General features: G+C 64.1%; 1 protein-coding gene and 13 pseudogenes across 1 annotated transcript; 13 read left to right on the forward strand and 1 right to left on the reverse strand.

Moving 5' to 3' along the window:
• Positions 1-204: 204 nt before the first annotated feature.
• Positions 205-324, forward strand: LOC148050939 (5S ribosomal RNA; annotated as a pseudogene).
• A 375-nt stretch (positions 325-699) lies between these two features.
• On the forward strand, positions 700-819 carry LOC148050940 (5S ribosomal RNA; annotated as a pseudogene).
• A 374-nt stretch (positions 820-1,193) lies between these two features.
• LOC148050941 (5S ribosomal RNA) lies at positions 1,194-1,313 on the forward strand (annotated as a pseudogene).
• A 373-nt stretch (positions 1,314-1,686) lies between these two features.
• LOC148050942 (5S ribosomal RNA) lies at positions 1,687-1,806 on the forward strand (annotated as a pseudogene).
• Positions 1,807-2,179: 373 nt separating this feature from the next.
• Positions 2,180-2,299, forward strand: LOC148050943 (5S ribosomal RNA; annotated as a pseudogene).
• Positions 2,300-2,643: 344 nt separating this feature from the next.
• Positions 2,644-2,763, forward strand: LOC148050944 (5S ribosomal RNA; annotated as a pseudogene).
• A 374-nt stretch (positions 2,764-3,137) lies between these two features.
• On the forward strand, positions 3,138-3,257 carry LOC148050945 (5S ribosomal RNA; annotated as a pseudogene).
• A 375-nt stretch (positions 3,258-3,632) lies between these two features.
• Positions 3,633-3,752, forward strand: LOC148050946 (5S ribosomal RNA; annotated as a pseudogene).
• Positions 3,753-4,126: 374 nt separating this feature from the next.
• On the forward strand, positions 4,127-4,246 carry LOC148050947 (5S ribosomal RNA; annotated as a pseudogene).
• Positions 4,247-4,619: 373 nt separating this feature from the next.
• On the forward strand, positions 4,620-4,739 carry LOC148050948 (5S ribosomal RNA; annotated as a pseudogene).
• Positions 4,740-5,113: 374 nt separating this feature from the next.
• On the forward strand, positions 5,114-5,233 carry LOC148050949 (5S ribosomal RNA; annotated as a pseudogene).
• A 389-nt stretch (positions 5,234-5,622) lies between these two features.
• Positions 5,623-5,742, forward strand: LOC148050950 (5S ribosomal RNA; annotated as a pseudogene).
• A 391-nt stretch (positions 5,743-6,133) lies between these two features.
• On the forward strand, positions 6,134-6,253 carry LOC148050951 (5S ribosomal RNA; annotated as a pseudogene).
• Positions 6,254-6,427: 174 nt separating this feature from the next.
• Positions 6,428-12,102, reverse strand: AIRE (autoimmune regulator). Its single transcript, XM_087740503.1, is given in 11 exon segments — positions 6,428-6,976; positions 7,251-7,353; positions 7,439-7,648; positions 7,721-8,015; positions 8,018-8,252; positions 8,415-8,770; positions 8,880-8,951; positions 9,057-9,209; positions 9,311-9,485; positions 9,584-10,928; positions 11,013-12,102. Coding segments are annotated over 10 exon segments (2,178 nt in total). The 5' UTR covers positions 9,725-10,928; positions 11,013-12,102; the 3' UTR covers positions 6,428-6,538.
• Between the last annotated feature and the right edge of the window lie 19 nt (positions 12,103-12,121).

Raw genomic sequence — 12,121 nt, forward strand, 5'->3', positions numbered from 1 at the left:
GTTGCGGTGGGGCTGTGTTGCGTGGTGGCGGCGGTTAGGCGAGAGGGCTGTTGTCGGAGCAGGGGTCGTTCGCTTTGCGGGGGTAGGTGCGGGCATCGCTGTGAGGCGGTGGGGTGGGTCGGGTCAGGCGTGTGTCGGTGTGTGGAGGCGCATCAGCCCGTGGGTGGTTGGGTGGCAGTAGGCCGGGGTCTGCGGGAGAGGGGTGCCTACGGCCATACCACCCTGAGAACGCCCGATCTCGTCTGATCTCGGATGCTGAAGGAGGGTCGGGCCCGGTTAGTACTTGGATGGGAGACCGCTTGGGAATACCGGGTGCTGTAGGCTTTTGCCGTGGCCAGCGGGGGCGGCGAGCGTTTTGTCGTTGGGCTGTTTCGGAGGGGCAGGTGTAGGTGTGTGTGTGTTGTGGGGGGGCGATGGTGGTGGTGTCCGGAGGGGTGTGAGTGTTGTTGGTGGCGCGGGCCGTTGTGTGAGTGTTGTTGGTGGTGCGGGCAGTTGTTGCGGTGGGGCTGTGTTGCGTGGTGGCGGCGGTTAGGCGAGAGGGCTGTTGTCGGAGCAGGGGTCGTTCGCTTTGCGGGGGTAGGTGCGGGCATCGCTGTGAGGCGGTGGGGTGGGTCGGGTCAGGCGTGTGTCGGTGTGTGGAGGCGCATCAGCCCGTGGGTGGTTGGGTGGCAGTAGGCCGGGGGCTGCGGGAGAGGGGGTGCCTACGGCCATACCACCCTGAGAACGCCCGATCTCGTCTGATCTCGGATGCTGAAGGAGGGTCGGGCCCGGTTAGTACTTGGATGGGAGACCGCTTGGGAATACCGGGTGCTGTAGGCTTTTGCCGTGGCCAGCGGGGGCGGCGAGCGTTTTGTCGTTGGGCTGTTTCGGAGGGGCAGGTGTAGGTGTGTGTGTGTTGTGGGGGGGCGATGGTGGTGGTGTCCGGAGGGGTGTGAGTGTTGTTGGTGGCGCGGGCCGTTGTGTGAGTGTTGTTGGTGGTGCGGGCAGTTGTTGCGGTGGGGCTGTGTTGCGTGGTGGCGGCGGTTAGGCGAGAGGGCTGTTGTCGGAGCAGGGGTCGTTCGCTTTGCGGGGGTAGGTGCGGGCATCGCTGTGAGGCGGTGGGGTGGGTCGGGTCAGGCGTGTGTCGGTGTGTGGAGGCGCATCAGCCCGTGGGTGGTTGGGTGGCAGTAGGCCGGGGGCTGCGGGAGAGGGGTGCCTACGGCCATACCACCCTGAGAACGCCCGATCTCGTCTGATCTCGGATGCTGAAGGAGGGTCGGGCCCGGTTAGTACTTGGATGGGAGACCGCTTGGGAATACCGGGTGCTGTAGGCTTTTGCCGTGGCCAGCGGGGGCGGCGAGCGTTTTGTCGTTGGGCTGTTTCGGAGGGGCAGGTGTAGGTGTGTGTGTGTTGTGGGGGGCGATGGTGGTGGTGTCCGGAGGGGTGTGAGTGTTGTTGGTGGCGCGGGCCGTTGTGTGAGTGTTGTTGGTGGTGCGGGCAGTTGTTGCGGTGGGGCTGTGTTGCGTGGTGGCGGCGGTTAGGCGAGAGGGCTGTTGTCGGAGCAGGGGTCGTTCGCTTTGCGGGGGTAGGTGCGGGCATCGCTGTGAGGCGGTGGGGTGGGTCGGGTCAGGCGTGTGTCGGTGTGTGGAGGCGCATCAGCCCGTGGGTGGTTGGGTGGCAGTAGGCCGGGGGCTGCGGGAGAGGGGTGCCTACGGCCATACCACCCTGAGAACGCCCGATCTCGTCTGATCTCGGATGCTGAAGGAGGGTCGGGCCCGGTTAGTACTTGGATGGGAGACCGCTTGGGAATACCGGGTGCTGTAGGCTTTTGCCGTGGCCAGCGGGGGCGGCGAGCGTTTTGTCGTTGGGCTGTTTCGGAGGGGCAGGTGTAGGTGTGTGTGTGTTGTGGGGGGTGATGGTGGTGGTGTCCGGAGGGGTGTGAGTGTTGTTGGTGGCGCGGGCCGTTGTGTGAGTGTTGTTGGTGGTGCGGGCAGTTGTTGCGGTGGGGCTGTGTTGCGTGGTGGCGGCGGTTAGGCGAGAGGGCTGTTGTCGGAGCAGGGGTCCGTCGTTTTGCGGGGGTAGGTGCGGGCATCGCTGTGAGGCGGTGGGGTGGGTCGGGTCAGGCGTGTGTCGGTGTGTGGAGGCGCATCAGCCCGTGGGTGGTTGGGTGGCAGTAGGCCGGGGGCTGCGGGAGAGGGGTGCCTACGGCCATACCACCCTGAGAACGCCCGATCTCGTCTGATCTCGGATGCTGAAGGAGGGTCGGGCCCGGTTAGTACTTGGATGGGAGACCGCTTGGGAATACCGGGTGCTGTAGGCTTTTGCCGTGGCCAGCGGGGGCGGCGAGCGTTTTGTCGTTGGGCTGTTTCGGAGGGGCAGGTGTAGGTGTGTGTGTGTTGTGGGGGGGTGATGGTGGTGGTGTCCGGAGGGGTGTGAGTGTTGTTGGTGGTGCGGGCAGTTGTTGCGGTGGGGCTGTGTTGCGTGGTGGCGGCGGTTAGGCGAGAGGGCTGTTGTCGGAGCAGGGGTCGTTCGCTTTGCGGGGGTAGGTGCGGGCATCGCTGTGAGGCGGTGGGGTGGGTCGGGTCAGGCGTGTGTCGGTGTGTGGAGGCGCATCAGCCCGTGGGTGGTTGGGTGGCAGTAGGCCGGGGGCTGCGGGAGAGGGGTGCCTACGGCCATACCACCCTGAGAACGCCCGATCTCGTCTGATCTCGGATGCTGAAGGAGGGTCGGGCCCGGTTAGTACTTGGATGGGAGACCGCTTGGGAATACCGGGTGCTGTAGGCTTTTGCCGTGGCCAGCGGGGGCGGCGAGCGTTTTGTCGTTGGGCTGTTTCGGAGGGGCAGGTGTAGGTGTGTGTGTGTTGTGGGGGGCGATGGTGGTGGTGTCCGGAGGGGTGTGAGTGTTGTTGGTGGCGCGGGCCGTTGTGTGAGTGTTGTTGGTGGTGCGGGCAGTTGTTGCGGTGGGGCTGTGTTGCGTGGTGGCGGCGGTTAGGCGAGAGGGCTGTTGTCGGAGCAGGGGTCCGTCGTTTTGCGGGGGTAGGTGCGGGCATCGCTGTGAGGCGGTGGGGTGGGTCGGGTCAGGCGTGTGTCGGTGTGTGGAGGCGCATCAGCCCGTGGGTGGTTGGGTGGCAGTAGGCCGGGGGCTGCGGGAGAGGGGGTGCCTACGGCCATACCACCCTGAGAACGCCCGATCTCGTCTGATCTCGGATGCTGAAGGAGGGTCGGGCCCGGTTAGTACTTGGATGGGAGACCGCTTGGGAATACCGGGTGCTGTAGGCTTTTGCCGTGGCCAGCGGGGGCGGCGAGCGTTTTGTCGTTGGGCTGTTTCGGAGGGGCAGGTGTAGGTGTGTGTGTGTTGTGGGGGGGCGATGGTGGTGGTGTCCGGAGGGGTGTGAGTGTTGTTGGTGGCGCGGGCCGTTGTGTGAGTGTTGTTGGTGGTGCGGGCAGTTGTTGCGGTGGGGCTGTGTTGCGTGGTGGCGGCGGTTAGGCGAGAGGGCTGTTGTCGGAGCAGGGGTCGTTCGCTTTGCGGGGGTAGGTGCGGGCATCGCTGTGAGGCGGTGGGGTGGGTCGGGTCAGGCGTGTGTCGGTGTGTGGAGGCGCATCAGCCCGTGGGTGGTTGGGTGGCAGTAGGCCGGGGGCTGCGGGAGAGGGGGTGCCTACGGCCATACCACCCTGAGAACGCCCGATCTCGTCTGATCTCGGATGCTGAAGGAGGGTCGGGCCCGGTTAGTACTTGGATGGGAGACCGCTTGGGAATACCGGGTGCTGTAGGCTTTTGCCGTGGCCAGCGGGGGCGGCGAGCGTTTTGTCGTTGGGCTGTTTCGGAGGGGCAGGTGTAGGTGTGTGTGTGTTGTGGGGGGGCGATGGTGGTGGTGTCCGGAGGGGTGTGAGTGTTGTTGGTGGCGCGGGCCGTTGTGTGAGTGTTGTTGGTGGTGCGGGCAGTTGTTGCGGTGGGGCTGTGTTGCGTGGTGGCGGCGGTTAGGCGAGAGGGCTGTTGTCGGAGCAGGGGTCCGTCGTTTTGCGGGGGTAGGTGCGGGCATCGCTGTGAGGCGGTGGGGTGGGTCGGGTCAGGCGTGTGTCGGTGTGTGGAGGCGCATCAGCCCGTGGGTGGTTGGGTGGCAGTAGGCCGGGGGCTGCGGGAGAGGGGTGCCTACGGCCATACCACCCTGAGAACGCCCGATCTCGTCTGATCTCGGATGCTGAAGGAGGGTCGGGCCCGGTTAGTACTTGGATGGGAGACCGCTTGGGAATACCGGGTGCTGTAGGCTTTTGCCGTGGCCAGCGGGGGCGGCGAGCGTTTTGTCGTTGGGCTGTTTCGGAGGGGCAGGTGTAGGTGTGTGTGTGTTGTGGGGGGCGATGGTGGTGGTGTCCGGAGGGGTGTGAGTGTTGTTGGTGGCGCGGGCCGTTGTGTGAGTGTTGTTGGTGGTGCGGGCAGTTGTTGCGGTGGGGCTGTGTTGCGTGGTGGCGGCGGTTAGGCGAGAGGGCTGTTGTCGGAGCAGGGGTCGTTCGCTTTGCGGGGGTAGGTGCGGGCATCGCTGTGAGGCGGTGGGGTGGGTCGGGTCAGGCGTGTGTCGGTGTGTGGAGGCGCATCAGCCCGTGGGTGGTTGGGTGGCAGTAGGCCGGGGTCTGCGGGAGAGGGGTGCCTACGGCCATACCACCCTGAGAACGCCCGATCTCGTCTGATCTCGGATGCTGAAGGAGGGTCGGGCCCGGTTAGTACTTGGATGGGAGACCGCTTGGGAATACCGGGTGCTGTAGGCTTTTGCCGTGGCCAGCGGGGGCGGCGAGCGTTTTGTCGTTGGGCTGTTTCGGAGGGGCAGGTGTAGGTGTGTGTGTGTTGTGGGGGGGCGATGGTGGTGGTGTCCGGAGGGGTGTGAGTGTTGTTGGTGGCGCGGGCCGTTGTGTGAGTGTTGTTGGTGGTGCGGGCAGTTGTTGCGGTGGGGCTGTGTTGCGTGGTGGCGGCGGTTAGGCGAGAGGGCTGTTGTCGGAGCAGGGGTCCGTCGTTTTGCGGGGGTAGGTGCGGGCATCGCTGTGAGGCGGTGGGGTGGGTCGGGTCAGGCGTGTGTCGGTGTGTGGAGGCGCATCAGCCCGTGGGTGGTTGGGTGGCAGTAGGCCGGGGGCTGCGGGAGAGGGGTGCCTACGGCCATACCACCCTGAGAACGCCCGATCTCGTCTGATCTCGGATGCTGAAGGAGGGTCGGGCCCGGTTAGTACTTGGATGGGAGACCGCTTGGGAATACCGGGTGCTGTAGGCTTTTGCCGTGGCCAGCGGGGGCGGCGAGCGTTTTGTCGTTGGGCTGTTTCGGAGGGGCAGGTGTAGGTGTGTGTGTGTTGTGGGGGCGATGGTGGTGGTGTCCGGAGGGGTGTGAGTGTTGTTGGTGGCGCGGGCCGTTGTGTGAGTGTTGTTGGTGGTGCGGGCAGTTGTTGCGGTGGGGCTGTGTTGCGTGGTGGCGGCGGTTAGGCGAGAGGGCTGTTGTCGGAGCAGGGGTCGTTCGCTTTGCGGGGGTAGGTGCGGGCATCGCTGTGAGGCGGTGGGGTGGGTCGGGTCAGGCGTGTGTCGGTGTGTGGAGGCGCATCAGCCCGTGGGTGGTTGGGTGGCAGTAGGCCGGGGGCTGCGGGAGAGGGCCGTTGGCGGGAGAGGGGTGCCTACGGCCATACCACCCTGAGAACGCCCGATCTCGTCTGATCTCGGATGCTGAAGGAGGGTCGGGCCCGGTTAGTACTTGGATGGGAGACCGCTTGGGAATACCGGGTGCTGTAGGCTTTTGCCGTGGCCAGCGGGGGCGGCGAGCGTTTTGTCGTTGGGCTGTTTCGGAGGGGCAGGTGTAGGTGTGTGTGTGTTGTGGGGGGGCGATGGTGGTGGTGTCCGGAGGGGTGTGAGTGTTGTTGGTGGCGCGGGCCGTTGTGTGAGTGTTGTTGGTGGTGCGGGCAGTTGTTGCGGTGGGGCTGTGTTGCGTGGTGGCGGCGGTTAGGCGAGAGGGCTGTTGTCGGAGCAGGGGTCCGTCGTTTTGCGGGGGTAGGTGCGGGCATCGCTGTGAGGCGGTGGGGCGGGTCGGGCAGGCGTGTGTCGGTGCGTGGAGGCGCATCAGCCCGTGGGTGGTTGGGTGGCAGTAGGCCGGGGGCTGCGGGAGAGGGCCGTTGGCGGGAGAGGGGGTGCCTACGGCCATACCACCCTGAGAACGCCCGATCTCGTCTGATCTCGGATGCTGAAGGAGGGTCGGGCCCGGTTAGTACTTGGATGGGAGACCGCTTGGGAATACCGGGTGCTGTAGGCTTTTGCTAGCCCCGCATTTTGTTGTTGGTGTTTTGCAGAATGATGGGTTAGGGTAGTTATTTTGTTTATGTTTCTGTGTGTCAATTTTGTGGCTTTTGTAAACTGGTTTTTTTTCGTATGGGTAAAATTTTATATTTTACTGTTAAATAATTTTCCATTTATTTCCTTTTTTACTTTTTGTGCGCATATATTGTGTTCGTGCACATTTTCAAGTTTCTTTTTAATTAACTCGCTTGGTGCAGGTGTCTGTCTTGTTTCTTTGTCTGCCGGCTGTTGCTGTGTTTTATTATGTCACCTTTTTTTGGGGTGTCGCAAGGCCTATGTATGTCCCGTGGCTCAGGCCCGCCATAGCGTGTTCCTCTTTCAGCTGCATTGTGGGGGTACCGCCGCGGCAGCACCCTCTAGTTGAAGAGTCCGTGGGTGTCTGCAAGGGGCCGCGCCATGCTCTGGAAGGCCCACTGCAGGATCCCGTCCCAGGTGCCCTGTGGGACAGCCCCGGGGGGGTCACTGTCCCTTTCCATCCCGCTCCCTGCCCCCCCGGGCTGTCCCGGCTCTCCCTGACTCGCTCACAGCCCCACGTCACCCTGTGGGTCACATCAGAGATGTTGTCCCCTGTGGATGTTCTCTGCCTGTTGGTTTCCCCTGAATGCTGTACCTCGCCCAGGAGTGCGTCGAGCTCGTCCCTGCTCATTATGGGGTCACTGCTGGAGGGGACATCCTCTGCCTGTGGGAGGAGACATCTTTCCAGCTTCCCTGCCTGACCTCTGCCCACACCCTCTAGGTCAGGGCTGGTGATCGGGTTCAAGCCCTCACCTAGGGCAGCCTGAGCTCTTGTCCCGTCTGGCACAGCTTCACTACCTCACCTCCAGCTACAGTCGGCCTGTCCCTCACCCAGCCTGAGCTATGGCTCCTCAGCCTCATCATGCCCTTCGTACCCAGCACTGCCACCTCACCCAGTCGGTTTCCCTCCGCCGGGGCCAGGCGCTGGTTGTACCGACCTTCGCTGCCTGTAGTGGGTGGTCGCCAGCCGCTGCGGTGCTCTCCAGGCTGCCTGCGTCCAGGGTGCCCACACAGGATGTGCAGAGCAGCAGCCCCCTACAACTGACGGGGGTGATAGAGACCATCAGGGCAGCCCCCTCTGGGGCAAGATTGAAGGCCAGTGTGTGGAGGATGGTGGGGGGCTCACCCAGAGTCCCCGCTGGGTGTGGGGCAGTGTCGGGATGTGGGGATCCGGGTGAAGCAGCGGCCGCAGATGCTCCCGTCACCTCCACCCCGCCGGGTGCTGCATGCCTCGTCCCCTGGGATCTCAGGGGGTTGCTCTGCAGCAGCGTCCACCTCCTGCAGCCGTTCCGGCTCGGCCGTGCTTGCCACACAGGAGCCACACTGCCATGTCCCACTGCACAGCCAGAGCAGGTTGCTGAGGGACAGCTAGGGGACACTGGTGTCCCCATGGCACCCTGGGGCTCACCTGGGGACGCAGGGCAGTGGGGGCACCAGGCATGCAAGGTGGAAGGCCCTGGGGCAGCCGTCGCAGCAGATGAGCTCGCCACCGTCACCGCACGCTGCGCACTCGTCCTCGTTCTCCTGCCCCGGGGGAGTGGGCAGGGGGTCACCGCCACCACCACCCCCAGTGGCACCGGCGGACAACCTGCACCTGCGGCTGTGGCAGGGCTCATGCTGACAGAGGACCCCTTCGCCCACCTCCCCCTTGCCCTCTACCCCCACATCGTGCACCCTGCACCAGACACACCAACCCTTTTCAGCACGGGGACCGCCTGTTCTGGGGGCTTGTAGCCCAGTGGCCCCCACCAGCTGAGCTCCAGGTTGCCTGTGCTCAGCCAGGCCAAAGGAACATGCCGGGGCACCCTGACGGCCCCAAGCTCGCCAGGTGACTCTCGGGGTACTGACGTGCTGGGGCTCACCTGGTGGGGCGCGAGGTCCTGGCTGTGCATGGCAGGTGCTGGTAACCGGCCCTGGGGGTGCAGTCGGGGCTCGCCACCCTGCAGGCAGGACAGGAGAGGTTTTGGGGAGCTGCTGAGACAGCCTGGTGTGGGGGGACGCCCCCAGGCTTGGCCATGCTGCCAGGAAGGGACAACCCCTCGCCGCAGCCTCAGGCAGCTGCAAAGGGAGCGGTGAAAGTGGGTGGTGGGGGAGGCCCGTACACTTTGGGATGCCTTGGGCCTGGTGGGGGGCTTCAGGCTGCGGCTTCTGCTCCTGGCCCCCGGCTCCTCACAGGCGGCTGAGGTGTACGGCTCATCCCCGGCTTTGCTGCCCATCTTGGAGCTGTCTGTAAGAGAGGCCAAGAGCAACTCCCGCAGGGCCCCCTCCCTGCCACCCCACTGCCTGGGGGGGCTCCTGAATTTGGGGGCTAAACTGGGCAGGAGGTTGGCTGGGCTGCACCTACCCGGCTCCAGCACGTGTTTGATGAGGAGGCCCTCGACGGCCCCATGGGTGACGGGCACCTCGCTGCCTGCCACGGCCACTGATCTCTGCACTGAGGCAGCCACTGCCTGGAGGGCTACAGGCAGGGGGGTGGCTTAGCAGGGTGGGCAGCCCCCCCAGTGCCCTCGACTGCAAGCAAATATGGTGCACAGGCAGACACCGCCCCAGGGGGGTTCAGCACTCACCACCAGCACGAGGGGTGCGGGGGGCATCTGCGCCCTCCAGCTTCTTCGTGGTCCTCACCTTCACCAGGGGCCCTGCAGGGTTGCAAGGGTGGGCATCGGGGGCACAGCACCCCGCTGCACCTCAGGGACCGTGCCCCCCAGCCCTCCCCATCTCCATCCCCCTCCGGATCTCCCTACCGGGGCTGGCAGCATGCCGTGGGGCGGGTTGCGCTGCTCGGGCCCCGTCCCGCTCCTCAGGGGCTTTCCTCTTGCCTTGGGGTCTGTGCGGGGCTGGTGCCGTGGGGCTGGGGGAGAGGCGCCTGCTGCGGCGCTGCCGCCCCAGCTCCACCTCTGCAAAGGGGACAGGGACAGGCACAGCCGGCCCCAGGCGTGACCCCTGCCCGCCGGCAGCCCCCGGGGGTGCCAGTCCCTGCCGTCTATCCCCCTCCTACCTCTGGGGAAGGCGCCGCGGAGGGGCCGGAGCCGTGTGTACCGCTCCAGGTTGTAGTCCTTGAAGAGGACGGCCCAGAAGTCGCGGACGGCAGCAGCGTCACGGCCCAGCAGCCAGGTGAGTAGCGCATGGAAAGCGCGGTGGGAGCCCTCCCGCTCCGTCCGGCTCAGCGTCTCCTGTCGGTGCCACCGTGGCCCGTTGGCAGATGCCCCGGTGCCGCCAGCTGGCCCCAGTCCCTGCGGCACGGACATCCTCTCCTGCCCCACGGCCTCACCTTGAAGACGTGCTCGGGGACAATGTCGTGGTCAGCAAGGCCGTGCAGCAGCGGGAAGACGTCGTCCACAGCCATGGCGATCTCAGTGCGGTGCAGCTTCAGCAGGTGCCGCAGGTCCCCCTCGCCCCCCGGTCCTGCCATGCTGTGGGGACACCAACGGGACCGAGCAGCCTGCCCTGATGCTCCCCTTTAATAAGCCCCGGCCACCAACAGTGGGAACCTCGTCAGGATCCTGCGGCCCCACTCATTTCTGTAGGAGGCCACGTAACTTGAGAGCACCCCTCCCACTGCCGGCTGTCCCTGCGGCATGGGTGGGCTTGCCCCCGCAGCACTACCGCATCCCCAGCCCTAGGTGGGGGTCAGGCTGCTTCCCAGAGCAGGGCATCAACAGCCGGCGTGATGTTAGCCGCTGCTGCAGGTGAGGGACACCCAGCCCCACAGTGACCACCCTGGGGTGGCCAGGGAGCGGGGGTCAGCCGGGGTGCTGGCACAGGGCCCTCGCCTCTCTCATCCCCATGGTCAGCCAGGCGTCACCCCAAAATTTCTGGACTTTCCGCAGCACCTGCTTCTCTCATCCAGAAACTTGGCTGTGGGAGCATGTGGGAAGTAACATCCAGGGGAAAATGGGAATATTTGCCCTGGCTGCCTGCAAACCACCTTCTGTGGGCCAGCAGGAAAGCACTGACAGCAAAGAAACTCTACAAATGTGCATTTGGGTACGATTATGGATGCTGAACAAGCAAACAGCCTGCTTGAAGCATGGTGCTGCTGCCCTCCAGCCTGCCAGAGCGACGGCAGCCCCACCAGCAAGCCTGGGGATTACCTGGGCGGGCGCTGCCTGCAGCTCTGTCATCGCCCACTCTGGGAAATGGGGCAATAAAGTCATTTCACTGGAAATACGCAGCTGTAAAAAACTTGGAGCCAAGGGAAACTGGCTCCTTGGGAGCATCTGGCATATAAAAGTCTGGGGGTCTGCTGCTCCGTACCAGGCGTCCAGGAAAGAGAAAGCTCCAAAGCTCCCGTCCCTCTTCCCAAACATTTGGGATCTTCCCAGGATGAATTTCCAGCCTCTCTCCCTCCGGAGACATGTCCCTGCTGCCCGGAAGGCTCAGCCAGGGGTGCTGTGGCCATGCACAGCCATCCCCATGCCGCAGGGCAGCACCCAATGCCCGCCATACAGCAAAATCCAACCTGAGTGGGATGGGAAAGGGGTGCAAGAGGGGATGCTCCATTGCACAGAGCAAGGGGATATGGGTAGGGATGGTTACCAGTAAATCCTAAAAGACTGGAGCGGGATCCGCTGGCTCTGAAGCAGTGCTAGGAGGAGGCGGCTGCTGTCCAGAGACTGGGGAAGAATAACAAGATGACACACTCCGGGAGAGCAGGAAATACCCTCATACATTTCTGGTTAATAAATTAATGTGTTTACCCACAGAAACGCTCTCCCTGAAGCTCCTTTCAGGATTTGGGGTGACTCTTCCTGTGGCAGCACCAGGAGCCGTGGGATGGGGGTTTGGCAGGCACTGTGCCGGGTTGCTGTGCCCCATGCCGGGCTTTTGGTGTCCGGCACTGCCGTGGCTTCACCACTGCCTGCCCGATGCACCCGCCCAGGGGACAAACCATGGGTGTCAGGCAAAATGGGAGGTTCATCTCCCCTCCTGGAGATCCCCCGCAGCCCAGCCACAGGCGCTCAGCCCAAGCACGCTCATGACATAGTTTCACGGGTCTGCCCTACCCTTCCCAGGAAAACTGTTTTCCTCAGTGTCCCACCTGCAGAGCCAATTTGTCACCGTCACCCTGCGTTAAGCTGTCGGCACCTGTGGGACAAGGCTGCAGCCCTTGCTGCAGCGGCAGCCGGCGGCTGTCCCCTCCCCGCGCCCGCCCACGGGAGCTCCTTGGCGGGCAGGTGCTGCCCAACGCAGCCGCCAGCCGTGCGCCCACAGCGCTGGGCTCAGACTTGTTTTGAATTCCAACTTTGTGACTGTTTCTGTGCTCTGAATCACAGGCAGATTGTTTTCCACATCCAGCCCACTCAGTAGTGCAATAATTTGCATTTCGGGTTGGTTTTTCTGTGTTCCTTCCCTTTTCTGAGACGCCGTGCAAGGGGCAGAGCAGCAGCTGCCAGGTGCCACGCGAAGAGGCACAAACGTCCTGGGAGATCAGATAGGCATTTGCGTATGACCTCGCTTAGAGCAGACCTTGGCAGCTGTAAAGGACTTGTAAGGGCTGTGAAAAGTCAGCCTTCGCTTGCAGAGGGGTGTAAAACCCTCCCTGGGGCTGGCACGGGCCCTGCAAGGGCGCAAGGCCAGGGCGCGGAGGAGCCTGGCCACGCTGGGGTTTTGGGATGCCCTCACTTTTCTATTGCTCCCCTTGCAGAAATCAGAGCAAAAGGTTCAAGGCAGGCGAGCTCAATCCGACTGCGACGGCTGAAGAGGTTTCTCTACAAACGCCCAGTTAAATCACCAACTCGGCATCCCTCAAAAGCGTTTGAGCGGATGGCGCTTCACGGCTGCTCCTGCAAGAGCCCGGGAGGGAGAG

Source organism: Nipponia nippon, unplaced genomic scaffold (assembly GCF_047370975.1).
Source record: "Nipponia nippon isolate SJK-2023a ecotype South Korea unplaced genomic scaffold, ASM4737097v1 scaffold_7, whole genome shotgun sequence".
NCBI classification, from domain to species: domain Eukaryota; kingdom Metazoa; phylum Chordata; class Aves; order Pelecaniformes; family Threskiornithidae; genus Nipponia; species Nipponia nippon.